Source organism: Panthera tigris, chromosome E1 (genome assembly GCF_018350195.1).
Source record: "Panthera tigris isolate Pti1 chromosome E1, P.tigris_Pti1_mat1.1, whole genome shotgun sequence".
Taxonomy (NCBI): Eukaryota; Metazoa; Chordata; class Mammalia; order Carnivora; family Felidae; genus Panthera; species Panthera tigris.
This window is the reverse complement of record NC_056673.1, coordinates 20,747,403-20,775,223: the sequence shown is the minus strand read 5'-3', so window position 1 is coordinate 20,775,223 and position 27,821 is coordinate 20,747,403. Positions and strand designations below refer to the sequence as shown.

Genomic DNA, 27,821 nt, shown 5'->3' with positions numbered 1-27,821 from the left:
CTAACCGTCTATGTTTGATAACTTCAGCTCTTAAATTAGGTCTTCATAGTTGCACTAATAGCATGCATGTCCAGGCAGGAAACATAAAAGACTGTGGGCGGGCATAGGGCAGAGACTAGAAGGGGACTGTTCCCTAATCAGACTGGAGAATGACCCACAGAGAGCTGAGGGCAGGTCCATGAAGGAAGAGAAACAATCTGGGAATAAGTAGTGCTTTGGGGAAAAGCAGGGCCAGAGAGGGTCTGGGACTCCAGTCGTGGGCTGGCCAAGAATCCAGCTGCTGCCCAGAGCCCCACCCAAGTCACCCAAGGCCTGCAGACCAGAGACCCCCAGGAGCACCTGTTTAGGAAAGCAGAGGGGTGGCATCCTTGTCGTCCCTGACGCTCCGAGACATCTGGGGTCTGCTCGCAGCTCACATTCTACAGCTGCACTGCCCACTGAGGTGGTCACGGCCGCCTGTGGCTATTAGAATTTAAGTTAATTAATTAAATTTAAATTCAATTAAAAATAGGGGCGCCTGGGTGGCTCAGTCGGTTAAGCGTCCAACTTCGGTTCAGGTCATGATCTCACAGTCTGTGAATTCGAGCCCTGCGTGGGGCTCTGTGCTGACACCTCAGAGCCTGGAGCCTGCTTTGGATTCTGCGTCTCCCTCTCTCTTTCTGTCCCTCCCCCACTCATGCTCTGTCTCTCTCTCTCAAAAATAAATAAACGTTAAAAAAAATGTTTTTAATTCAATTAAAAATAAATAAAGGAAGCCGAAAAGGTAAATACGTGAGGTGATAGGTGTATTAATTAATTTGATGGGACCCTTTCAAAATGTGGACATGTATCACATCATCATATTGTATACTTGATCTGACAATTTGTCAATTATACCTCAGTAAAGCCGGGGGGGGGGAGGTAATTAATTAGTTAATTAATTAAAAGTTCAGTTCCTCAATTGCACTTGTCACACCTGATGTGACTAGCGGCTACTATGTTGGATAGCACGGATTCTAGAACATTCCATCTGGGCAGGAAGTTCTCTAAAGAGAGTGGAAATCTTATCCATCACTCTCTTCTGTGCCCATCCTGTTGCTGGATATTTGTAACAATAGGAGGTTATTTAGGAATTTACTCTGCCTCAGCCCCTGCTGCTTCTGGAATAAACTCCCCTTCCGAATCCCAGCCCAGCCTGATTGGCCTTAGGCGGCTCTCACAAGGCAGGCATGCCTGGCCTGTCTGCTTCGCCCATTACTTGAAGCATTTCTGACAGAAAGGCTTCACTTTTCATTTTCTCCCTGTAAGCCAGGGGACCCCTCCTTTGAGCCTGTCTTACTGGCTCTAAGGTTTTCTAAGCTCAGTTATACAGCAGGCACGCAGCTTCCAAGAGCTTCAGAAAACAAGTTTTGGCATATCTCCCCTTCTGCCCCCCACAGCCACTGAACAGACTTTCAGTTCATCCAAGCACAGGCATCCCCGTGATCCCAGCATCATGCCACTGGGCTCCTTCCCCATCTGAGCCTGTTCTTTGGGCTCCTGACCTCTCTTCAACCCCTTGCTTGGGCAGGCTCACCCCTCCTCCCCTTCCACCGTCCTCCCTCTCTTGTAATCCCCCTCCTCCCTGTCCTGCATTCCCCCTCCCTGACGCACCTGTGGACCTGTCCATCTGCTAGGCCACAGGTACTGGGAGGAACAAGGGACACAGGCATCCCGGGACATTCGGGCAGCAGTCTGCATGGACAGTCTGAGTAAAGAGATAGCAGAACGCTCGACTGCTGGAGGGAAGGGGGTGTGATTGTGGATTGCCTGGGATCCTCTCCAGTTCCAAGAAATCATGATGAGAGGATTCCTGGCCGAGGGTCCCTTCTGCCTAAATCCCATGTCAGCCACTGGGTTCCAAGTCTGGACTCTGAAACTCCTGCCTGTCCTTCCCACTAACCCCTGTGTGCCTACTAAGCCCTTCTTCCCTCGGACCCCTACCTTGGAATTCTCACCCAGCTCCTGCACCCTCCCCTGCCTCCATCACTGGCCCCCAGACTGTCCGTGAGTCTTGCCCATTCCCATGGCTGGCCCCAGACCTTCCTTCCTCTGGTGTTCATCCCCAGACTGTAGCCCCAGTGCTAACAAACCCCTGCCTCCCTCCCCAACCTCGACCTCCATTTCTCCCTCACGCCATCTTCCCTCATCCCTTCATTTACCCATCCTCTCCCCATTCCATTTCTTTATTTCTTTAAGATTATTTCTTTACTTTGATGGGGGAGGGGCAGAGAGAAAGAGAGAGAGAATCCCAAGCAGGTTTTGCACGGTCAGCGTAGGGCCCAACACGGGGCTTGAACTCATGAACCACGAGACCATGACCTGAGCCCAGATCAAGAGTCAGGTGCTCAACTGACTGAGCCACCCAAGTGTCCCTCCATTCCCTTCAATTAGAACACTCCTTGATTTGGACTCTAGATTGGCCTTGCCCATTAATAACTGAGTGAGGTTTGAATTGCAAATCTCTTATTCACTCAGCAGCCCTTCCCTGAGTACCTGCTATGTGCCTGGCCCTGTGCAGGGCCTTTGAGGTCCAGGGAGATAGCCCAGAACTTGGCCTCAGGATGCTCCAGCCTGGTGGAAAGACTGTCAGATAAAGGATTCTTCTGGTGTGGCAGAAGCTTCTTTGGGCATATGGAAAGAATACAACAGAGCAAGAGAAGGGTTTGCTTTGGGTGGGGTTGGGGGCCTGAATCTTCAGTGACGCGTAGGGAGATTGGCCAGGTAGACAAGTTTGAAAGGCTTTCCAGGCAAAAGGAAAGGCATGTGCCTCCATGCAGAGCAGAGACGAGTAACAACCAATCTGGGCAGCCCTGGAGGGTTGGACACATGGTGCCATGAAGCAGGAGGTTGCCCAGAGCAAGGCTGGAACAGGAGCAGGTTATGGAGGCTGGGCTCCTTATCAGCACAGGAGAGACCTGTGCAGGTTTGCATTTTGGAAAGCTCGTTCTGCAGGCTGTCTGGAAAGAGCAAGACAGAGGAGACCCAGTAAAGGGTCCTCCACCAATTTTGAACATTATAAGATGAGCCAGGCTCTGCTATCCCATTGCCTTCCACCACCCTTGCCACCTCCCACTGCCAGGGGCCATTTCTCTTGCCAAATTAAAGAGAGGCCAAAGCTTCTCTACCAGTTGCCCATCTCCAGAAGCTCCAAGGGGCGGGCACCTTGGCATACAAGCTAGTCCTGTAATTTTATTTCTACCACTGTGTCATCATGTTTTCCTCCTCTGATCCCCTCACCTTCAGCTCATGGCCAAGTAGAGAAGCTAACGAATAAAATAAAGGTGAATGACTCACTTCATAATCCCATTTTCTACTTTTGGAGACCCAAGCGAAGAGTTGGCCTAACTGGCCTGAATTCGCTTCTGACCGCTACTGTCACAGATTCCACAAACAGTGATCCCAAACAGCACAGATTTGTCATGTCACAGTTATGGAGGCCAGAAGTCCAAAACCTATCTCACTGGGTTAAAATCTGGGGCTGGCAGGGTTACATTCCTTGTGGGGGCCCCAGGGGAAAATCTATCCCCCTGCTTTATCCAGTTTCTAGCAACTGCCTGCATCCATTGGTTTGTGGCTCCTGCCTCCATGACCAAAGCCAGCAGCACACTTTCTTCCATTCTCTCTCTGACTTTGACCCTCCTGCCTCCGTCTCACGAAGACTCTCATGAGGACATTGGGCCACTCGGATAATCCAGGATAACCTTCCCATCTCCAGGTCCCTAACTTAATTGCATCTGCAGGGTCCCTTCTGCCATGCAAAGTGACGTCTTCCCACTTTTCAGGGATGATGATATGGATGTCTTTTCAGGCCATTATGCTGCCTGCCATGTGGCCTTTCTAACGTCCCTTTGAGCTTCTCAATCCCAAGACTCTGTGAGCACCTGCTGTCACTGACCCATGGCTCTGTCTTTGTTCTTTCAGAGGAAACGACGTTTGAAGCAGGAGTGAAAGTTCAGATCCACAGTCAGTCTGAGCCGCCTTTCATCCAAGAGCTGGGCTTTGGGGTGGCTCCAGGGTTCCAGACTTTCGTGGCCACCCAGGAGCAGAGGGTAAGTTCTTGGGCTCCCTGGATCAGTGGTCCCGGGCCCACACCAGCCGCCTGCAGAGCCATGAGGAGGGGAAATGGGACTCCCACTCCTGGAAGACTCTGAGCCTTCAGGAGGCCCAAGTAGGGCTGGGTCCAGGAGAGGGGCTGACCCAGAAATTAGAGACGGGTGTCAGCTAACCTCTGTAACCCAATTGTCGGTTCCTAAAATTGGGTGTGAGAGAAACCCGAGTTACTTTCTTTTTCACTGAATTGGTTGGGGGTTTTTTCCAGAACTTTCTGGGGGCAAAAAAAAATCTCTCGAGAGGGCAGGGGATCGGTGGATGCCAAGGGAACCTGCTAGCCAGTGTTGATACGACTCACAGTGATCTACAAAAAGGAAAAGGGATGGGGGCGTCACTCTCATAAGAGTGTAAGTGGAGGGGAGTCTCTTGCACCCGTTTCTGCCCCCTCTCTCTGGCTTCACACCAGGGAGGTGACCCTCCAGCCAGCTAGGACTGTTACATCAACTCTGCGTGTCACGGGCGTGAGGACTGGAGCAGCCTCATGTCTGACGTGGGTTTCACATCTCAGAAGGGAGAACTTCACAAATCCTCAATAGGGAGGAGGTCTCAAAGCAGGACTGCAGACAGACACAGGGACACTTTCCTTCTCTTATTTCCTGGTTTACCTGGAATAAACACTGGAGAGACTATGAGTCCTAAACCAGATCATCTGAGACAACCCACCCTGGGAGGCTGAGGCAAAGAGAGAGGTCAATGAGTGGTGGGAGCATTGGGTTTAGAGGGTGAGGAAGGGAGAATCAGAACAGTGAATAGTCAGCAAAGAAATACACATGCAACTTATGTGCTCAGCTGTTTCTAAAATTGGGCTTAAATGTCATCTGTCATCTAGTACTGACCACAGCCCTTTAGCCACTTTATAAAATGACCTTCTGTATTAGAAACTGGTTTCATTTTTTTTAACATTTATTTATTTTTGAGAGAGAGAGAGATCAGGGGAGGGGCAGGGGATCCAAAGCGGGCTCTGTGTTCACAGCAGAGAGCCAACGCAGGGCTCAAATGCACAAACCATGAGATTATACCTGAGCGGAAGTCGGACGCTTAACCGACTGAGCCACCCAGGCGCTCCTAGAAACTGGTTTGAAATCTCTAAGCGATTTATGCTTTTGAATCTCTGGGAAGGCATTGATGGTGTGGGGCCCCCAAACTGTTCCCTGTACTTAATGCCTGGGTACTTGTTAAAGGCCAAGATCAGCCTCCACTGCAGCACAAGGTGGTGGGGATGTTGGCTTTGAGGCAAGGGCAGAGGCGGCTGGGAGCCTGGCTGGCCTCCACAGGCCCCAGAGGCTGAGGCAGGTGGGGAGAGCAGAAATGAGCATGCAGGGGGGTGCCAGGTGGGACTAAGTGGCACAACCAGAAAATCTCATCCTTAAGGGCAAAGAAGGAGAACAGGAAGCAGACAGCCAGGGGCCAAGTTCAGGGCTGAGGATTTGAGTTGGGAAGGGTGAGAACATGGACTAATAAGTCAAGGCATGCTGACGGACAGACAGCCCTGGTGAGCCCAGAACCCAAGCTGTTAGCCTCATGGGCTTTCGAGTACTGCCAGCGATAAGCAAAGCCCGAACACTAGTTAAAGTGACAAGGACAGATTTTAATCAAAAATAAGTTTGTCCCCCCTTGCAATAGGGACAAGGGTTCAGCATGAACGGGACTCAACGTGCATTTGTACAGAGATGACTGGGCATTTTAAAGAAAAGGGAGGGGAAAGGGAGGGAACCAGAGGGGCCTGGAGCAGAGTCAGCGAAGTGAAAAATGACAGCAAGCAGGAAGGGGGCATTAGTCCATGCGAAACCCACCCGGGTTGCTAAGTGGCACTTGCCAGAGTTAGGCTCCTATCTGCCCACAAAGACAAGGAGACAGGCCCGATCTTCAGGTACTTGGCTGGAGCAAATGTAGAATCTTTTGGCAGGCTTGAGTTTTCCCAGGCAAGGATTTACCCTCCATTAGTGACACTAAAGACATTTCTGGGCTGGGTGGGAAACTGGGGCTCAGGACTTCTAAGAAACCACGAGCCTCTCTCTCTTCCCAAAACGAAACACAGGGACTCCCCATGGTGAACAGGACAGGACGCAGGGACCACGCATTCCCAGCTTCAGAGAACAAATCTGTTGTTTGCTTTGAAGTGTATTCTCAGAAAATCAGCCTCATTCATAGCAGTATGGTTATGATTATTATAACTAATAATAAGATATTTGGTTAAACATTTTACAAATCTTCAAAGCATTTCTGCATCATCTTATTTCCTCGTTTCATTCATATTAATAGAGAAATACAAAAACACATCCCAGAGCTAAATCTAAAAATAAATTATGTTTACATGTATATAAAAGAGCATATTCATAGGAAATAAGATTCGAAGGAAATAAGCCAAAATACCCACAGTGGGGGAATTTATGAATGATTTATGCTCTTCTCTGGGTTTTCCACATGTTTTATAATGTGGCTCTTTGTTGTTGTTTTTTTATTCATTCAGCAAATATTTGTTGAACCCCAACCATAAACGAGGTGGTGGAGATACAGAAGTGAACAAAACAGACCCAGTGTCTGTCCCCACAGAGCCTACGAACTAGTGGTTTCTTTCACAAACAAAAAATAATAAATTATATTCAGCATGTATAACTTGGGGATTGGTCCCTTTGGTATGTTCTCATTCTGCCATTAGTATCCAGCTGACCAGGTCCTCAAACACTGCATTTCAGTGATTCTAAGAAGTACCATTGACTTTTGGGGGCACCTGGGTGGCTCAGTCTGTTGAGTGTCTGACTTCAGCTCAGGTCATGATCTCACCATCCATGAGTTCGAGCCCCATGTGCTGACAGCTCAGAGCCTGGAGCCTGCTTCAGATTCCGTGTTTCCCTCTCTCTCTGCCCCTCACCTGCTCATGCTCTGTCTCTCTCTGTCTCAAAAAAAAAAAAAAAAAAAAGAGGTACCATTGACTTTTGAACAACATGGGGGTTAGGGGCACCAACCCCGGGGGCCATTGAAAATCTGCATATTAAATTTCAACTCTCCAGAAACTTAACTAGTAATAGCCTACAGTTGACCAGAAGCCTTACAGACAACAGAGTCAGTTAAGACATATTTTGTATGTGGTATGTATTACATCCTGTATTCTTACAATAAAGTAGGCTAGAGCAAAGAAAATGTTAAGAAAATCTAGGGAAGAGAAAATACTTTTACGGTACTGTGCTGTATTTATCAAAAAAAAAAAAAATCCTCATGTAAGTGGACCCACGCTTACCTGTGTTGTTCAAGAGTCTCCTGTATTTTTTTTTTTCACATTTTAACATTTCTGAAATCGGGATTTGTTTCTCAATAAGCTGCATCTGATAGTTAAAATTGGCGGTGATTTTTCTTTCTTGGTGGCGGATAAAGTCATGGTTCCTCTTACAGCCTGTAGTGGCTACCTTGTCCCCGTTCCAGGATTCTGCTGCTTCGGCTCAAAGCTCAAGGGAATCTTGCAAGAAGGGCGGGGGTGACAAGGCTGTGGGGGAACAGGAGGCCCTTTCCTGGAAAGTTGGTGTGAATCACGTGAGGGAAATGGACTCCTGAGTGAGTGCACTAAGAGGCACTGGTGATGTAAAGTACCATGAATCCCTTTGTGAATCGGAACGTCCTCTTGCGTGGTAAAAATCAGCCCACCCATACCAAATTATGTACAATCTTCCTTTGATATTTTTTCTTTTTTTTTAATTCCAAAAGAGCACACAATTGCACTGTAACCCGAACCGAAGATTACTCTTTTAAAATCAGTATTTGCCCTAAACCCAATTAAGCCAAGATATGCCCCCCTGCCTTCCTGGACAACCTGGAAGACAACCTGAGAAAGGCTCCTCTGATCAGCTCAGCTACTGTAGGAGCCCCTGCATGATCCCAGGACATCACCACCAGACACCCGCACAGTGGATGATACACTAGAGCAGAACTAGAACCCTGGAAGGGTAGAGGAATACCACTCACCTCTAACTGAGCACACGCTTCCTGCCAGGCATTGAGCACCCAGAGACGCTTGACATGCATTATTTCATTGAACCCCCCTCAGCAACCCCAAAAAGGGGATAATGTTATTTCCATGTTCCGGATGACAGAGCTGCGCGGTTCAGTAACTTGCTTAAGGTTGCATTGTAGGGGAAGAGCAGGGCTCAGCTTTGAGCCCAGATCTATCTGTGGAGAGAAAACCAGACTGGAAGGCCAGAGGCCTGGAGTCTAGTCCTAACTGTGCCATGAGATCTTGGACAATTTTCTTCTATGCCTGGGCCTCGGGTTTCCCATGCATGGGTTAGATGCCCTCAGAGGGCCTCCAGCGTCAACAGCCCCGACATCCCTGCCTGTGTCACTCAAGTCCACTGGTATCATCTGGAGGTGTGGCCAACAGCAGTTTTGCACCCACTCCCTGCTCCTCCAGTGGCTGACTCCCTCCCTTCACACCAGCTGGCATGGGGTGCTGCCAAGATAAATTGTGACAAGGACTTGTGAGACAAACCCCCCTCCTCCCTCCCCAGGTCCGGGGGGCAGAACCTGGGTTCCTGCTAGTGAGAAGCAGGAGTGGGGTAAATAGCATTCCTAAAACTTCAGAAGAGGGGTTCTGGGCATGCTTTTTGGTCGTGCCCCTTTGTCAACCCACACACGGGGTGATCACCTTGTTACCCTACCCAAAACTCTCAAATACCTGCACTTCCCACAACTTGCAAGAACTCAACCCTTAAGAATGGCTTCTGATGGTTGACCAACATGTACCATACACCAGCCAAACACTCAGCGGTCTTTGATGCCTGCGTCGTGCATTTGAACCCATTGTTCCCTCTGCCCAGCACCCCGGCCTTGTCTTATCTACCTGGCAAAGGCCTATTCACACTTCCAGATACAGCTCAAAGATCACCGTCTTTAAGAAGACTTTCTCTGTCCCATCCTCTGACCCCCAAGAAGCAGCTAGTTGCTCCATTCAACACTCTGTACATTCATTTATTCCTTCAACAAATATTCACTGAGCACCTCTTGTGTGCTAGGTAAATGAAGATGAGCAAGACCCACTCCCAGCCTTGGAGCACTGACAGAATGAGGTGGGTTTCTTGGCAATTTTGTCACACTCCTATGAGACACAGAACTCTCTGTGGGACTTGACTTCCCCTGGTGCATCACTGCTCCTTACACCTGCCTTTTAAGAACTGACTTCTTCAGCCTCCATCAGGCCTTGTCCCACCGCAGACGGGGAGCTCCCCAAGATTCTATACCATCAGTGCCTTGCTTATGAATGAGCTCAGTAAATGTGCATTGTTCAAAGAATGAGTGCACTCTCGTGCCCAAATCTGTACCCTCTGCTCAAATAGCACTCAAGTGCTGTACTCTAATGCTCTCCCTGACTCACCCCTCCCACCCCTGCCAAAACTCCCATGCAAATGTGCCCTGAGGGTTCTTCTCCCTGAGGCTAAGCCAGCCTGTGATAGATGATATCTGTAGCATTCTGGCAATATACTCACAGACCTTAATTAAATGGAGAGCTCATGAAATGGGTCAGGTAGAGACCATCTGTGTACATGAGAGTGGATGCAACAGATGAGAGGGACGGGACAGAGCTCTGGAATTTGGGGAGAATCACATGAGTGAGCGAATAGATGTGCAAATGCAAAGCTAGGACTTCCGTGTGGTAAGAGCCCGAGACTAACTGTCTTCAATGTTGACATCACCAGTCAGACTCTTTGCCCTAATTTAAGGTGATTGCTAATCCTGATGGAACTCTCAGTCATGATTTGATATCAGAAGATTTTTATCATATCCCGTCCCGGCCTCAAAGTGCCTGGTGGTAACTTTTGTTTTCTAAATATTCAAATGTTTATTCAGCCATTTTGCCTGTACCTCTTGGTAGGTCTGAGAATGAATCCGAAGATCCTGGGCAGTCGGGTGGCCATCAGCCCCACTGTTCAGAAAATTTCCTGGAAAACTTGGTCCTGGATTTATATGTCAAGGTTTCAGAAATGCCTTGGGGAGCCAGGGTTGAAAATCACTGGCCAGAGGTATCCTGTTCTCACCAAGAACCCCTTCCACTACCACTCGTTAGCCCCTGGGAACGAGAAGGGTTCCAATCCCAAAACCTAGACTCTGTGTTGGTTCCTCACTTGGGGTGTATCCAAAGTACCACGAGTACGCCCATCAGCACACCATACCGTACATAAAGCAGCTGCCTGCTAGCCTGTTTGAGGCTGTAAATAAAGGTATATACAAATGTTTGGGTCCTGCTGGGCCCAATTAGGTCATTGGCAGGATGTGTGGGCCCAGCTGGCTCCTGCAGAAGCTTAAGCCTTTGCCTTTAATGTAGGTTGGCCACACTTCCAACATTTGGAGGGAATCCTACCATGGCTCACAATAAGAAACAGTCCCCCTACCCTACCCCCAAGTAAACAGTCTCAGCTGTTGGGCAGGGTGCCCCCGTCTGCTCTTAACAGCTCCTCTCAAGCTTCCAAATACAACTTCCTAAGTGACTTTCAAAAGAGAAGACTCATTTGTCAATCTGACAGGCAGACCCGTGGCCTGTAGTATCTGCTTAACGGTTCCCATTAGAAATGGAGGCTTGCCCACTTGGTCTTTTCAAGGCAGAAGAGAGAACTTGTTATACACGCCTTCAGCAACTTCCAAACTGCCAAAGCTGGAGCCGCAGGAATATGGCAGCATCCGATTCTGCTCCAGAAAACACCAGGGAGGCACCGGGAGGTGAGAGAGCCTGCTGTGTGGCCATTCTCTCCATGATTAACAGGGTACCTTGTTTCGCATAAATAGATAAAAATAAGAACCAACTAAGCATTTACTAGCTAGCTACTTAACTGCTTGTTACCACTTAGCCTCTAAAACAGAAAGTCCTCCAGATCCCCACATGGTTTTTCCAATAGGTTTTCACCATTTTTTCCTACATGATATGAGGGCTTGCTTTTATCAAGGTGGAGGTGATGGCAGGGGGTGGAGGAGGGAGGAGAAGCCTTGTTGATTGGCTAGGATGAACGAATATCTAAGCCCTGTTGGGGGAATCCCAAGATGAGTCCACAAAAAGAGGCTCAAGTCTTGTAAGAAGATGAAATCACTCTACCCTGCCTCCCCTCTATCTTGGCGCCTCTCCCTCTCCTCCCTTCTCTAACAAAGAGACTCCAAAACATTCTGGACACCTGTCTATCCTTTTTCACCTCCATTATACTTCCCAGCCCACCTCTGGTGCTCCATCAAAACTGTTCTTCATCAAGGTGACCTATGAAATCTTTGTGGCCAAAGTCCATCTTTGTTGATAGGGATACTCCTCACTCCTCAGTTGTTACCCTACCTGGTTTCTCAGTGGCAAGTGAGCTGTGGACCATGCCCGCCTGAGACACTTGTCCCTCTGGTCTGGCTTCTTTCTTAGTCCTCTCCATGAGCAGTTCTTTCTTTGTTCACACCTTCCATGATTCCCCAAGACGCTGTTTCTGTCCTCTCCCAACCTGTAGTCTCCTTGAATGCACTTGCCCTTGACCATGACTCTCAGAGGCTACTCCCAACCAAGACACTGCTGAACCCCTCCCAGCATCTCAAATCCCATGAGCTCATGAGTCCCATGAGCATCTCAAATCAACAGTCTAACTCATCCTCTTCCCCACCCCATACATGCACCCCAACACTGCTGATCCCCCAACCCTATAAGTGGTCTGAGTACAAATATGCATTCACTAGAGAGTGACCTTGTGCCTCCTTCTTCTCATCTGGAAAATGGGAATGACGGTTCCTATCTCAGAGGCTAACTAGAAGACTGAGTGAATGCCTTCATGTAGAAGGCATACAGTAAGTGCTCAGTGGATGCTAGCTATTATTATCTCCCACCCCAAACACTTCTTTAATTCAGTCTTTTGTGATTCCCTACCTAGCCAAGAACAACAGCTGCCTCAGTGGTATCCCTGCTGCCCATCCAGTCCCTCTGCAATCCATTCTCTGCATCAACATACTCTTTGTAAAATACAAATCTGAGCATCTTCTGTCCTCATTGCTGGATGAAGCCCAGGAGTCTCCCCATGGCCCTTTCTGCTCTGGCCCCTACCTGCTTTTTCAGCAGCACCCCTCGGCTCCCTAGCCTCCCACATAATGCTCCAGCTACCCCAAACTGTGGGTGGCTATTCCCAAGCATCACATGTTCTCCCCGCTCTCTCCCTGCCAGCAACACCCTTCCCACCCTTTCCTTACCTGACCCTTATGCGTCCTTCAAGATTCAGCTCAAATGTTACCTCCTCCAGAAGGCCATCCTGGAGTATTCTGTGTGAATCTCTAGCATAAAATTTACACATTATAATCATCTGTTTACTTATCTTTCTCCCCTACCAGATTGTGAGCTCTTTGAAAATACGCTTCTCTTCGTTCTGTTCTTTATATTTCAGTATTTTGCATGGTGCCTTACATATAGATGATGCTTGATAAATTGTATTGAATGGAATGAATGAATAAATGGATGCATGAAAGAGAGAGAAAGAGCCTACTTTATCATGCGTCTCTCCTGCTTGATACCTATGAATGTCTTTCCAGGGACATAATAAAGTCCAAGTTCCACATCGTGGCTCCAGCTATCGCCTTACCAATGATCACCCCACTGCTCTCTGGCAGCCACCCTCTGATCCACACACTGCCCCTCACAGGCCTTGAAACTTCCAGCCCCACTTCTGGCTCACTTCCTGCTGAGTCGCTCATTTACTGAACATGTGCTGTGTGTCTCACACTGTGTTAGGCAGTGAAAAGGACTGACCTAATTCTTCTCAGATAGAAGAATCTTCTTCTGTGGAGCATCTGGGTGTCTGAGTCAGTTAAGCGTCTGACTCTTGATTTCACCTCAGGTCATGATCTCGTGGTTCGTGAGTTCGAGCCCTGCATCGGGCTCTGCACTGACAGTATGGACCCTGCTTGGGATTCTCTCCCTTTCCCTGCCACTCCCCTTCTCACTCTCTCTCCCTGTCAAAAATAAATAAATAAATTTAAAAATTAAAAAAAAATCTTCCTCTAGCAAGAGAGGCAGGCACTCAAATAATCCATCACAGATTAAAAGTTATATGTGTCTGTGTAATATGCCCCCAATATACTATAAGCTTCTTAAAGGAAAATATCAGCTCTTATAATTCCTAGATGGAAGGATGGATGGATGGATGGATGGAATATTGTAGAATGATCTCTGAGGTCCCCCTTCAGTAATTTACAGTCCATTTAAGCTCTGGTTAGCCTTCAGATTTGATGTAACTAAATTAAACTGCCTTTAACACTAGGAACTAAAGAAAGAAAAAGTCCCCTACTGAGTGCATGGAAAAAGGAGATTAGCTGGAAATGGCACTGACATGGCAGCCCCGTTGGAGTCCAAAGTCTAGACCTTGTATGGTACCCATCCATCAGGGCAGAGCTAGCTGCGACCCTCGCTGCACTGACATCAGATGCTAGTAACTTACTCTCAATGGCTTACTTCCTCCTTGGACCCAGGCAGAGGAAAGGAGGCTCCAATGTCTACTGACTCACCCACTTTATCTTACTCAGGAGACAAGTTAATAAATCAGAATACTCTTTGGTTGGGTCCTGCTACCCAGCATACCATGTTATCTTTTGATTCACAAGCAGCTTGCTATCTGAGCTCTGAACAGTGTCGCCTTGGTTTCTGATTTTTTTTTTTTTAATGAGGGGCAAAAAAAAAAAAGAAAAGTCTGTAAAGGACACTTCCATACACAGGCTGAAAGCCATTTCATCTTTTTCTTGCCAACTGGGGAGGTTAGATAATCACAAACAAATCTTTTAGAAATATCAACCATAATGAAGGAAGGAAGAAAGGAATGCAAATAGCCCTGCTGACCTGCACAGCCCTTGGACAGAGGCAGGGGAAGAGAGGCTTGGAAAAGACAGCTCCACCCTATTTTTCCCCTCCTCCTTCACTCTTGAAAAAAGAACTGTTGCCCGGGGATAGAGACGTCCCTGCGTTTGTTTGTGTTGTGACAAAAGGGCTGGACAGCCCCAGGAATCATTCACTGTAGACTAATAAATCTTAGTGCTGGTCTGTTAGACTCTTCTATCCCCAAAGCATCTCTGGTCCCTCCCCTGCTGAGATCTCTCCCTCTCTTTTTGAACATTTAAAACAGTTTAACAGCCAGGTGGCTATTAATATAATATAATATAATACAATACAATATGTATAAATCTACCTAGCAACACAAGGTATTTGCATGTCTTGCTCCATCCAATGAGAGCATGACCTTTGAGGGTCAGGGCTCCAAAACAACTAGCCCAGAACCCAACGTTGTAAATCAGTGAATGAATGAAGGAGTTTGCAGACTGAATCAATATTGGTTAATGGATTGCTCCAAACCCTGCAGCACATCTTGTTGTGGAAAACAAGAATCATTTCAAAACGAGAGTCATCAGTCCTTGATTAATTGGTCTATGTTTTGAGATTGCACTTGGAGTCCTTAGAATGGGGCCTTGGCACAGTTGGGTAGCAAAGGACAGGAAGATGGCGTTTGGCCAAGGTCTGTAGGAGAGCCCAGGGGACTACAAAAGGAACAGGCAGAAGGGGAGACGCCAGCAAAGAAGCCACCCATCCCTACGGAGGGCAGACCAGGCAGCTGTTGAGAGAGTAAACTGGTAGAGCCTTTGGGCGGGGAGGTGGGCAGACCAGGCAGCTGTTGAGAGAGTAAACTGGTAGAGCCTTTGGGCGGGGAGGTGGGTGGGAACTTGGAGGGATCCATCCGAATAAAAAAGCACCCATCCCCCTTCACCTAGCAATTTCGTCCTACAGAAATACTTACAAATGCACCCCCAAGAAGGATGGCTAAAGATCTTTTCTGCAGAGCTGTGTGTGACAGCAAATAATTGGAAACAGCTTCTGTTTCCAATTGGAAACAAATTCTGTTATAAATGTTCATCAACAGGAGGATGATTCCATTGAGGAGGGCAAACGCATGTGCCTTCCCCCACCTCCCTGCAACAGTTAAAGCGGGTAAGAAAGACCTGGAGGTCCCTTGGGGAAAATTTCTAAGACATATTGGTAAGTGAGAAAAGCAAGTTACAGAACAATACAAGCAGTTTGGTCACATTTGTAGGAAAAGTACTCACATGCTAAACGAAACTCTGTATTTATAAATGCACACGTATGCAAATAGCACGCAGAGAAATTCTGGCAAGATGCCTACTATACTGAGAGCTGCTCAGGGGAAGGCAGCCCAGTTGGGTGTGCAAGATTTTTCACTCTTTCTGGAGCCCTGGAATATTTGTAACAACGGTGCATTTGTGTATTCTTGAATTCATTGTGCAGTTTTTTAAGGATGTGCCTAATACAGCTATACATAAACATGCTTTATTGTTTGGACCCAGCCTCTAACAGACAGGCTCATATAAAGGGGGATGGGGGTTACTCCTTCCAGCCAGACACAGCCTCCTCTCCAGGCTGGTCCTGTAATACCTTCCCAGTGGACAGCCTCTGTTCCCAGCACATGCAGAAGCCACGGGGAAAGGCCTGCAGTTCTGAAGTTTCCCTTTTAGAAAAAAAAAATTTTCTTAATATTGTAAAGATTTTTATCTATTTTTGAAGTGAGTTTAAAAGGAAAAAACACCCACCCCCTACACCCAGGTCCGACAAGAGTGCGCAGTTCCCAAAGATCATTAAAGAGCGTGTGCCCAGAACACATCCGCCCTCCATCCAGCGGAATAGATTTAATTAGCTCAGTGATTGGATTGGGCTGATTAAGTTAGATGAGATTGAAGGCTGTCCTTAAGCATTCCATAGCTCCTAAAATTCACACTTGCCTCTCTCTACCGCAGTGTCCTCAGGCCCGGGACATCCCTGCTTGACAACTTCTTCCCACCCACTCTAAGACAATGGGTCCTTTAATTCCCCGTGGGTCTCTTCTGGGACTGAGACTTATCCTGTGCAGGCCCCAGCGCCTGTCCCAGGGACCAGTCTGTAATAGGGGCTCAGTCAGGGTTTATTGCATTGAATTGAACAGATCTGAGCCCCCCCCCCCCCGCGCCAAGCCTCCCCCAAAAGGCCTAAAGGAAGGCAACAGCAGGAGCAGATGGGCCAGGGTAGGATAGCTCCCCGCAATCCCCAGAGTGGTCAGGCTGTTCCTGATGCCAAGCCCCAGATGAGCCCAATCAGCAAGGCCGCTGCTTCTGAGACACAAAGGGGGAAGGATGGCAGGAGACACTGTGGTGTTCAGTGACAGCAGATGGAGAACAGGAGCTTCAGCTTAACCACACAGAGACCCTCAGTCAGAAGGAGCACACGCAGGGACTCCTCCCTCTCTGAGGATACGCAGCCTTGGAAGAGACATCAGGGTGTTGGCAAGTCTTTCCAGAAATCATAACTGATATTTATGGAGGCCAGCACCTTTCTAAAGGTGTCATATCTATTATCTTAGGCATGACTCTCAACTCTGATAAGGTAGAAGTAACAGGAAACCATTTTACAGGAAAGCAGACTGGAACACAGAGAAGTTGTGAAACTTGCCCAAGGATGCATAGCTAGGAGGTGGGTCAGCCTGGAATTGGGGTCAGCTTGACACCAAAGCCTTGGACCCCAACCATTTGGAAATGCCGCCTTCAGTTGCCCCGGGGCGTTCTGCTTCTATTCTGGCCAAGAGAACAGGACAGTCTCTAAGGAACTTAGGGAGAAACCAAGACATAGAAGGAGGCCTCCCCCTGGGCAGGTGCTGTGAAAAGACCCAGGTGCAGGGGAATCAAGTCCAGCTCCAGAAATGGAAAGTACTAGAAGGCCTAGGGAGAGGGGAGAAGGCCATGCAGACGAGGTCAGCACAGGCACAGCACTTCCAGAATGGATGAGAGAGGGGCCCAGCCGATGGCAGCTGTTACCATGGGTCCCGGGGGCGTGCTTCTGTTTGGGCTTTTCCAAGAAGATCTTAATCCATGCTTCCTGGAGAAAACTGCTGGGGGAAGGAACATAGTAAAACAAGAACTCATAGAAGCCCCACTTAGAGGAAGGAATGGCTATGCTTTTGGCACCTTTCCTCGCAGTTTTCTGTCTGTATGCTTTCTTGTTTCTTTCTGCTTAGTTAGGGCTCTGCGGCTGGCAAAGAGCAGATCGCCTTAGAGGCTCGTTCAAAGAAAGGGCTGTGGTGGCTGAAGGCTGCACACAGACACGCACGGCAGACACAGCACAGAACCCAGGAGCTGCTTCCTCTCCTTCCTCCACTTCTGTGACTCTCTCCTCCCCCCTCTCCTCTCTTCTCCCCCTACCCCTCCTTCTCTTTCTCCCCTTCCCTCTCTTTCCCTCTCTCCTCCCCTCTCCCCTTTCTTCTCCCCCTCCCCCTCTCTCTCCCTTCTCCCCATTTCTTCCTCCCTTCTCTCCCACTCTTCCTCTCCTCTCCCCCTTCTCTTCCTCTCCCTCTTCTCTCCCTCTCCCCCTCTTTCTCCTCCTCTCCCTCCCTCTCTCCCTCCCCCTCTCCCTCTCCCTCTTTCCCTTTCTCCCTCCCCCTTCCCTGCCTCTCCCTCTCTCTCCCTCTCCCTGTCCTCTTCTCTCCCCCTCACCCTCCATCTCTCTCTCCCTCTTTCCTTCCCTCCCTTCCCCTCTCTCCCACCCCCTATCTCCCTCTCCCTTCCCTTCCCTCCCTCTCCCTCTCTGTCTGTGTCACTCCTTTCTTCTTCTCTCCTTTCAGAGGCCACAAATGAATGTCTTTGTGTGTGTGTGTGTGTGTGTGTGTCTGTCTGTCTCTCTCTCTCTCTGTCATCATTCATGTTTTTTCTCTCCTTTCAGAGGCCACCAGTGATGTCTCTGCATCTCCCCATTCTCTCTCTGCTGGCAAGCCCCCAACCCTGCTTGCAAACTTGCACTTGGTTTTGCCTCCTTGTAACCCCTGCTTGCACAAAGCCCAGGGTGGCTGGGCCCTCTCAGTAGAGCATTGGGTGAGGCAAGTTCCAACAATCACCTCTCATCCAGCGTTCACTGGACTCTGATGCTGTTTACTCCTTCCGCCCCTCCTCCTCATATCCCACAAGCATCTCCTGTCATGAGGAGATGTCTGTAACATCGTCAGAGTGTCCTATCACAGTTCAGCAGGTGCAGCTACCAAAGCCTCCATCCTCCCCAGTTCTTAGACTCTCAGGACCACTGTCACACCGGTGACCTGTGGGAGCACCATGTGCCAGCTACTTTATCCAGGCTGGCTGAACCACCTTGTAAGATAAGCTTCCTGGTGCCCATTTCACAGATGGGTAAACTAAGGCTTAGTGGTAGAGAAATGCAGTTGAAAGCAGACCTTTGAGCTTCTTTCTTACTTCCCCACTCTGCGTCTGAGCTCACAGGCTTCCAAAGGGGCCAGAGCCTTTGACCACTCCTTGTGGGCAGAATTCCTGCTCACCAAGAGGAAATGAGACCCTCAATTAAAGAGAATTCATTTCAGACCTCCACATCCCTTCCTAATGCCAGCTTCCTTTGAATAAGACTGATGTTGCTTTACTTTACAAGCTCTTAAGAAGCCACTTAATGGTAGCAACCTACTTCCTGATAGAGAGCAAACATTGCTATTATGGCTATTCCCCTAGGCTTATCCATACCTTCAATATTCCTAACAGAAATAAGGATGAGTCACTGTTGAGATTTTCCAAGGAAACACATTCCTATTTTGTCCACACACCATAGCAACAGCCAAAAACCACAGGAATGCACTGTACACACCATGCATCTAGGCAGCACAGGGGCCCGCCTGGGGCTGCACTGCTTTCCCTCGTGGTTTTGAGCAGGGAACTGGATTATTCATCCTCTTCCCAGTGGGGAAACGCATGTGTCATTACAGATTCGGCAGGAAAGCTGAGATCCCTGCCTGCAGCCTTGCCATGAGGGAGAGGAGCAGCAGAAGTACCAGCCCAGCGCAGAGGACAGAGGCCTTGATCCTTGTCCTGACTCGGCCATTCCTTCTTAACATAGCCATGGGCAGCATGCTGTCCCTCTCTGGGCCTCAGCCTCTACCTGTCAAGTGAGCGAACCATGTCTATTTATCTCATTCGGCTCTTGCAAGAGTCAGATTTGATCATCACCGGGCAAGTGCTTCAACTGTGAAGTGACTACATCACTCATTTCTAGATGGAGAAGGGATGGCACGTAGTAGAGTCACGCACACCTGATTTGAATCTGCTTTTTACCTGGGAAAAAGCATTCACCCCCTGGCACTGAGATGGCATGTGGTGGTGGGTTTTACCTCTCATCCAAAACAACCGGAAAAAAAACAAAAAACAAAAAATATATATGAACCACAGCTTTCAAGTGTCCTAATGTTAGACAGCAAAGAACTGTGATCCCAGAGAGATGGGAAACAAAACAGTGAGCCCTCTGACTGTCCCAGCTTACATCCTTCAGAGTCTCTAGGCCACAGTGTATGGAGGGGTCCAGGCAGAGCCCCCATGGACTCCCTGAGTTGAGGACATGCTGAGTCCAGGAAGGCCAAGGCAACTAGGGTTCACAGGACAGAGTGCCAATGAGGAGAGGACCACACCCAGAGAGAAGTCCAAAGATCTACAGAGGGTTCCCCTCAGAATCCGAGCTCCTTATGGGATGTGCATATGAGGAAACTGCCCAAAGCCATGGAAAGAAGGACCTGAGAGGCCTCAGGGGAACAGTGTACAGCACTCATACAGAGCTGGGGATGCTGCCTCTCCCTACCAGCCAACCTGGAAACCCTCGTAATTCACAGCACATTGTGGGGAGTGGCCGAAAAGGTCTTGCATCAGTAGTGGCAGATAATTATCTCTAGACTAAAAGCTGCTCTACTTCCACCTAATAAATCCTAAAGCAAAGTCCAAAAGGGTCAAACTATTTCCAAGTAACTTAATTGTGTCCCAGAGCAAAGCTCGAGAAAATTTATAGAAATACAAAAATATCTGACAGCCAACACGACGAAATTCACAATGTCTGACACTCAATCAAATATTACCGGGCACGCAAAGGCAGGAAAATACAACCTATAATAAGAAAAATGATCAATCCATTGAAACCAACCCAGAACTAACACATGTGAGAAATAGCCAGCAAGAACATTAAAACAGTTATAACTAAATCCCATATGTTCAAAGTATGGACATGAAATATATTTAAAAAAAAACCCAAATTGAGCTTCTAGAGATAAAATCTACAAAGTCTGAAATGAAAAATATGTTGGAAGGGATTAACAGCAAGTTAAACATTGCAGAGGAAAAGATTAGTTAACTGGAAGAAATAGTAATGAAACAGAGAGAACAAAGAATTTTTGAAACAGAGAGTATCAGCGAGCCATGGGACAACTTTCAAGTGGCCTCACATATGTGTATTTGGAGTTTTTGAAGAGAGGGGAGGAGTGGAAAAAATCTTTGAGCAAATGATGGCCACGTCTTTTCCAAATTTGATGAAAACTATAAAACCACAGATCTGACCAACTCAACGAATCCTAGTGCCAAGAAACATGAAGAAAACTACACCAAAATCACTCAAAATCAGTGATAAGATAAAATCTTCAGAGCATCTGGAGAAAAGTAACTCATTACATACAGAGAAACAAAGATAAAGATGACAGTAGATTCTCATCAGCAACAAATCTATGTGAGAGGACAGTGAGGCACATCCTCACATCCTGAAAGAAGAAAAAACTGTCAATCAAGAATTGTATACCCAGTGAAAATATCCTCCAAAAAATAAAAATTTTTTCAGACATGTAAAAGCCAAAGCTCCAGTGGATCCATCAGCAGACCTGTATTGCAAGAGATAATGAAGAAAGCCCTTTAGGCAAAAGGAAAATGACACCAGATGGAAATATAAATCCATGCAAAAGGAATGAAGACCATCAGAAATGATAACTACACTGGTAAATATATGATTGCTTTCTTATTATTTAAATTTATTTAAAAGATAACTGACTGCTTAAATAATAAGAATGTAGTATGTTTTTTATAACATGTGTAGAAGTAAAATGAATGCCTGCAATCACATAAAAGCTAAGAGAGGAGAAATGGAAGATTACTTACAAGGTCCCTAACTACATATGAAGTGTTATATGCCTTGAAGGTAAATAGTGGTAAGTTAAAGATGTACACTATAAACCCTACAGCAACTACTAAAATATCAAAACAAAAAGTTATAGCTAACAATCCAACCAAGGATATAAACAGAATCACAAAATATATTGAATGAGCCTAATAGAAGGCAGAAAATGAGGGAAAAGGGAAAAGAGAAAAAATGGGGTCAAAGGAACACATATAGTAAGATGATAGACTTAAATCTAACATGTCAATAATTGGTTTAAGCACCACAATTAAAAGGTAGTTTGTCAGACTGACTAAAAAAGCAAGTCCCAGCTATATACTGGTCACAAAAAAAATTTTTAACTATAAAGGTACAGACAGAAGAAAGGGATATAAACATATATACCATACTCACACTAATCAAAAGAAAGTTGAAATTGCCATACTAATATCAGACAAAGTAGATTTCAGAGCCAATAATATCATCAGGGATAAAGAAGGTCATTTCATAATGGTGAAAGTGTCAATTCCTCAAAAAGACATAACAATCTTAAATATGTATGCAACTAATGGAAAACTTCATAAATACATAAAGTAAAAACTGATAGAACCACAAAGAAAAATATACAAGTCCACAATTATAGTTGGGGATTTCAAAAGCCCTTTCAATAATTAATGAGACGACTAGACAGAAAACCGGCAAGGGTGTACAAGATTTGACAGCGTTCTAAACCAAGTTAACTTAATGGACATTTATGCAGCACTCCCAGAAAAAATGGCAAAAGTACACACAGAACATTTGCCAAGATAGACCACATTCTGGGCCATAAAACAAATTTCAATAACATTAAAAGGATTCAAGTCATACAAAGTATGTTCTTTGATCACAATGGAATTAAATTAGAAATCAATAACGAAAGATACATGAAAAAAAATCCAAATACTTAGAAGCTAAATAATACACTTCTAAATAATCCATGAGTAAAAGAAGTCAAAAGGGAAATTAGAAAGTATTTTGAACTGAATAAAAATGAAAGTTAACATGTAAAAATTTGTGGATGCCAGTAGAGCAGCACTAAAAAGGAAATTTATAGAATTAAATGCCTATATTAGAAAAAGAAGAAAAGTCTCAAATCAATAACCTCAGCTTCTATGTTTAGAAACCAGAAAAAGAAGAGCAAATTAAACCAAAAGTAAGCACAAGAAAGGATATAATTAGGATCATAATAGATACCAATGAAATATAAAAATGAAGAAAAACAATGAAGCCAAAAGATGAGTTTTTTGAGAAGATTAATAAAATGGATAAACTTCTAGCCAGAATGATCAGAAACAATGAGAAAAAACACAAGGTAAGAAAATTAGGAAGGAGAGAGGTGACATCAGTACAGACTCTATAGATAGAAAAAGGGTAATAAGAGAAAATTAATAATTTTATGCCAATAAATTCAACAATTTAGGGCTTCATGCAGGGTTGCAATGGCTCAAATTCACTCTTACTTTCTGTAGCCTCTAGGGCCTGCATCTAGGGTGACCAACTATCCTGGTTTGCCTGGAATAAGGGATCTCCTGGGAGATGGGACTTTCAATGCTAAAACTAGAACAGTTGGTCATCCTAAGTGGCATCCCTCTTGTAATTCCACTCTTCCCTCTTTTCTCTTCCCAGTCGGTCACCCAGAAGCCACAACTGCCCACAGGGGGATGTCACCTACCAGGCTTGACCCTGTCCTTGTGCTCTCTGGGTCACCTAAGAGGCCAAGGGTTTTTGCTTGACCTCCTCTCCATGCTGGCCCTGCAGGTCAAAGGCACAGTCTTGTGGGGGCTTTCTGGGACCATGCTACAAATACCCCTAATTAATCAGCCCTTGCTTTGGGCCCAGGCTGCTCTGCAGGGGTTGCTAGGTTCTGGAAAACAGCTCCTTGGGAGGCATTAAAGAAGTGACTCCCAATTTCCAGAATTGGAAGTGGCTTTGAAGGTATTATTGGTCTTGTCCTGGCCCACCTCCATCCCCTCCCTCATTAACCATTGAGCCTGAGGGATGACCTCCTTTCTTTTAAAACTTTTCAGTGTTTCTGCCTCTCTCTGCCCTATCTGAGACCACTGAGGCACTCTGGAAAGTCAGACTTTATAGCCATCCCTGAGCCTATACCACCCTCACTCAAGCACCCTCCATGGCTCGCTATTGTCTAAAGAATAAAATATGGTTTCATGATGCCAAAGTTCAAGGTCTCGTATGATCCAGGTCCATACTTCAGGCAATGCTCTGTGCCCTGTAGGTTTCTGACTCTGACCTTTGCTTTATTTCTATTTCTCAGAATTCCATCTCCTCTAGCTCCTCAAGTACAAATCCAACACTTCTCTTTGTGCTCACCTTAAATGCCACGTCCTCCAGGAAATCTTCTCAGATGCCCACAGCTGGAAGTGTGGTCTTTTACTCTGAATCAACTTTGTCTGTGATTCTTGGCACTCTGTGCCGTGTGTGGGAGTTATTCATGCACAGAAGTTCTCTTCACTCCTAGGTTCTAATTGGTACTTGACAGCAGCTTCCCCATTGCCCAACCCTTGCCTAGGACTAGCCGAGCCATGACCTGGCCCCATAATCTACCCTCAAGAATTCTGTTTCAGCCATCATAAATGGCTTGTCAGTCCCCCCATGGAGCTGTACTTTCTCACTTAAGATTCTAGGCTTTTGCCCATGCTATTCCCCACCTGCCATTCTCTTCCCCAGAGCTGCGTGGGAACTCAGCCATTGATTTGCAACCTCAAGTTTCCTTCCCAGGCTCCCACCCAGTGCCATGGAGCACTTGCTACCCTGCACTCTCCTATCTTTGCGTCTCTGTCCCCCCAGTACACTGGTGGCACCTTTCATATGTCCCATCTTCATCTCCCTGATGCCCATCAGAGGACCTGGCCACCCAGGGAGCACCAGCAAATATTTATTGAGCAAATGATTGTGCTGATGACAGGAAGCTCACCACCTCCAAAAGCCTGTCCCAATTTACTTCATCCTGAGCCAACAGCTGGTTCATGTTGCCATGTGACCTTGGAAAGTCACTTTCTCTCTCTGGATCTTCAGTTTGTGTATCTGTAAAATGAGGGAGTTGGATCTGATAGAAAAGGAAGGTACTGCCAGTTTCCCCCTTTTCCAATCCCAGTTCGATGACATTAAGTTTTTAACCTAAAATTTTCAATATTGTTTGTCTGGCCTCCTTAAGTGGCCCATGAGGGTATCCTTCACCTCCAGCCTGAGCCCAGCACCAGGCTGGGTGCCCCCAGAGCCCCAGTGACCACCAGTTGAATAAGTATCAGACCACTCAGGGGTCCAGGATCTCTCCTACTGCAAGCAGGGTGAGAATCCATGCAACATGCATGCCAGAGACAGCCATTGTCCCCCAGGTACCGCCTGGATGTGTCCAGTGATCCTTTCTAACCCTCCTGGCTCACTCATAAGCTCCCAACTCAAGATGTTCTTTACTGCCCCTGAGCAATAAAGCCATCGCCTTTCTGAGAGAGAAGGCCATCAGCTCCCATAGTGAAAAGATACAGCAGGCAAGTTCTCCCAGCCCTAGGGGAGATCCTGATTGGAAAGATGACCCAAGCATCCTGCTATGATGGGGAAGGTCCAGATGAAGGGAGCCCTTCTTCTGTAGGGCAGGACATGTGTGTATTCAGTGTGTGCTTTAGTGTCCCCTCAGCTCGAGATGGAGCCCCAGCTCTGCCCTTAACCACCTGCAGCATCTTGAACATGGGCCTTAATTTCTCAGGCTTCACCTGTCAAAGTGGAGTGAAAAGCCTGCCAATTTCAAAGGGCTCTTGTGAGTGTTAAATGGAATAAACAATTTTAAGATCTGATATATAGGTTACTTTTCATTTTACTTCACTTTTGATTCCCTCAATCATGTTGCCTGACTTTTCTCACATTTCCATTCCCTCGCCTTACTTTGTTATGCCGCATGAGGCTGTTAATGAAACAGAAACCAATCCCTTCACGCCATCTCTTGCACATGGTAGACATTCGTGAACACTGGATGAATGAATAACTCTCCAGTCACACCTGGGAGGAAGCATGAAATTGCCCCCGTCCTCCTCCAGGTATCATCTGAGTAGTAATAATTCATCCCATGGTTTTCAATAGATCTAGAGGTCCTACTATGTGATATTAATTTTAGTAAATTAATTTCACCCCCAAACAACCCTGCCAGTGAGCATGGTGTGGCCCCAAATGGACACCAAGAGGACTCAGTCCCAAACCGGTAAGTGACCAGGCTGTCACTCAAATCCTAGTCCTTCAAATCCACACTTTTAATCACTGCCTGCAGCACCTTGCAAAAGATTTATCATCTTTCCATCTCAGAAGTTATGCACCTACATTAATGTAAACTCAGAAAAGATAGAATAGAAAGCATAAAAGTTTAACTGCCAAAAGATATCCTGAATTTAATACTTTGGAATATTTTTTCAGACCTCTTTTTCTACACGTAGATTTCATGGTTTGGGTCGTGTGTGTGTGTGTGTGTGTGTGTGAATGTGTGTGTGTTTAGGCCCATAATCATACAGTATAAGGAGGTGTGTATCCCCACTTATTCTGTTGAAAGCATTTTCTCCTTCTTATATACTCTCTGTATCCATCATTGTAATATTTCCATCAAATGGCCATATTATAATTTACTTATTATCTTGCTATTGTTGAGATCTTGGGTGGCTTATCTATTTTTACTATTATAAATAATACCTTGCCAAATATCTTTGTGCACAGAGTTTTCAGATTATTTTCTTAAGCTAATTTTATTTCTTTCCTTAGTCTAGTTTTCTAGAAGGATGAGGTAAATCAGTCAAAGAAAATGAGCATTTGTAAGGATCTTGAAAAATATAGTGCCAATGTATTTCCCCAAAGATTTTCATGTAAAAAAATAAAAATAAAAAAAATAAAGTGGGGAGTAAAAGACCAAAGGAAGATGGATAGTCCCTGGACAGTGGATAGCCACAGACAAGAGCAAACAGGGTGTGCCAGCAAAAAAGCTTCATCATGGACTGGGCCATGTCAAAGAGAACCAATAGCAAGAAGCAAAAAGATGTTTTCTTACTTCTCAGGAAGGAAAAAGAACCAAAAATAAATACTGCATGTGGATTAGTGAAATAAAGATATTTTCAATCACTCTAAAAGCACAATAAGTGTGCTTGCTTTAAAAATAACACAAGGAAATCTACCCTAACCATACAAATCTCCCAGCCTTTTCCAGTCAGCCACAGCTCTGTGCTTTGATAAGCAAGGTTTGGGTTCCAACGTTGGGTCTGTCATTGAATAGCCTTGCATCTGGTGACCTCTCTGCACCTTGATTTACCGATCTGCCATACCTACCTCTCAGGAACTTTTATGAGGCTACATAAGCTTATGTACATGAAAATCCTTTGTAAGATTTCAATCACTTATATGACTTGCTGGTCAAAAGCTAATGTCCTATTCATTATCATTCATGGGACAAGGACCCTCATGGCTATACAGAAGGCATCCCAGCCTAGTTTCTCAATGTGTTTTCAATTTTTTACATTTATTTTTAAATGTTTGAGAGAAGGAGAGCATGAGCAGTGGAGGGGCAGAGAGAGATGGGGACAGAGAATCTGAAGCAGACTCCGTGCTGACAGCAGAGAGCCTGATGTGGGGCTCGAACTCACAAACCGTGAGATCATAACCTGAACTGAAGTCAGACGCTTAACTGACTGAACCCCTCAGTCGTCCCTCGAAATGTTTTCAGTATGCCAGTATACTTTATGTAGTTCCTTTAAATTAAGCTTATATAAATTCCCAGAAGTGACAGATGCTCAAATTTTACTGGAAAACTTAAATTGTGTAAACTAAGGCACCACCTCTGTATCATGAATCTGGACACATGCACCCTATGCCCCGTGTCCCCCATTTCCACCACCAAAAAAAATGGTGCTGGCTCTGATGCATCCTAAAGCTGAGCTGACTTAGCCACTGAGGACCTCAGAACCCCCTCCAGGACCCCCCACAACCCCGAGTCAGCCCTGGAGGCAAGACCACAGACTGGGACCATTCCATTCAGTTCAACCGAGCTAGAAAGTGGGCCCAGCTTGAAAGTGATCTTCCTTCCACTCCAGAGGGTTATCCCAGAAAAGTGTTTGGTTCCCTTGACCAGGAAACCCTTAGAAGACTCTGGGGTTTAATATTTTAAGCTTTCACACCTCTTCCACCTTGGCTTCCGGCTGTTGCCTTCACATCCACCTCCCTGGGCAGGTAGGGAAACAACAGGTGCGAAGAGCCAGGAAGGCACCTCAGGTCATCTGGTTCTTCCTTTTGACTTACAGCTGAAGGATCAGGGTGCAGAGAAGAGCTGTCACACTGCCCTTCCCATCACCCCAATACTAAGTATGAAGTTTCCTGAGCTAATCATTCTCCAACTAGAGTGTATGTCAGAAGCAGAGAGGAAGAGGTTAAGTGCACAAACTCCTAGGCCCAACCCCACACCTACTATGTTAGACTCTCTGAACATGGGGCCCAGGAATCTGCCTTTTTAGCCAGCTGCCCAGTAACACAGATGCACCCCAAAGTTGGAAAACTCCTGAATGGAAAATAGGCCCAGAAGACCCACTTGCCAATCAGTGTCTGGAGCCCTAAGTCATGCAGCTGATGGCCCTAATTTAGCTCCTCCCTGGTACTGCTTCACCCCCTTCCCACCTCCTTAAACATGCACAAAAGCACA

At 46.4% G+C, this 27,821-nt stretch overlaps 1 protein-coding gene across 1 annotated transcript in view; it reads left to right on the top strand.

The window, feature by feature from the left end:
* The window catches only part of ASIC2 (acid sensing ion channel subunit 2), a 265,906-nt gene that overhangs the window by 198,271 nt on the left and 39,814 nt on the right, over positions 1 to 27,821 (top strand). Inside the window, exon 3 of the mRNA XM_042967847.1 lies at positions 3,943 to 4,070. Coding sequence (XP_042823781.1) covers positions 3,943 to 4,070 — 128 coding nt within the window. The remainder of the gene's footprint in view (positions 1 to 3,942; positions 4,071 to 27,821) is intronic.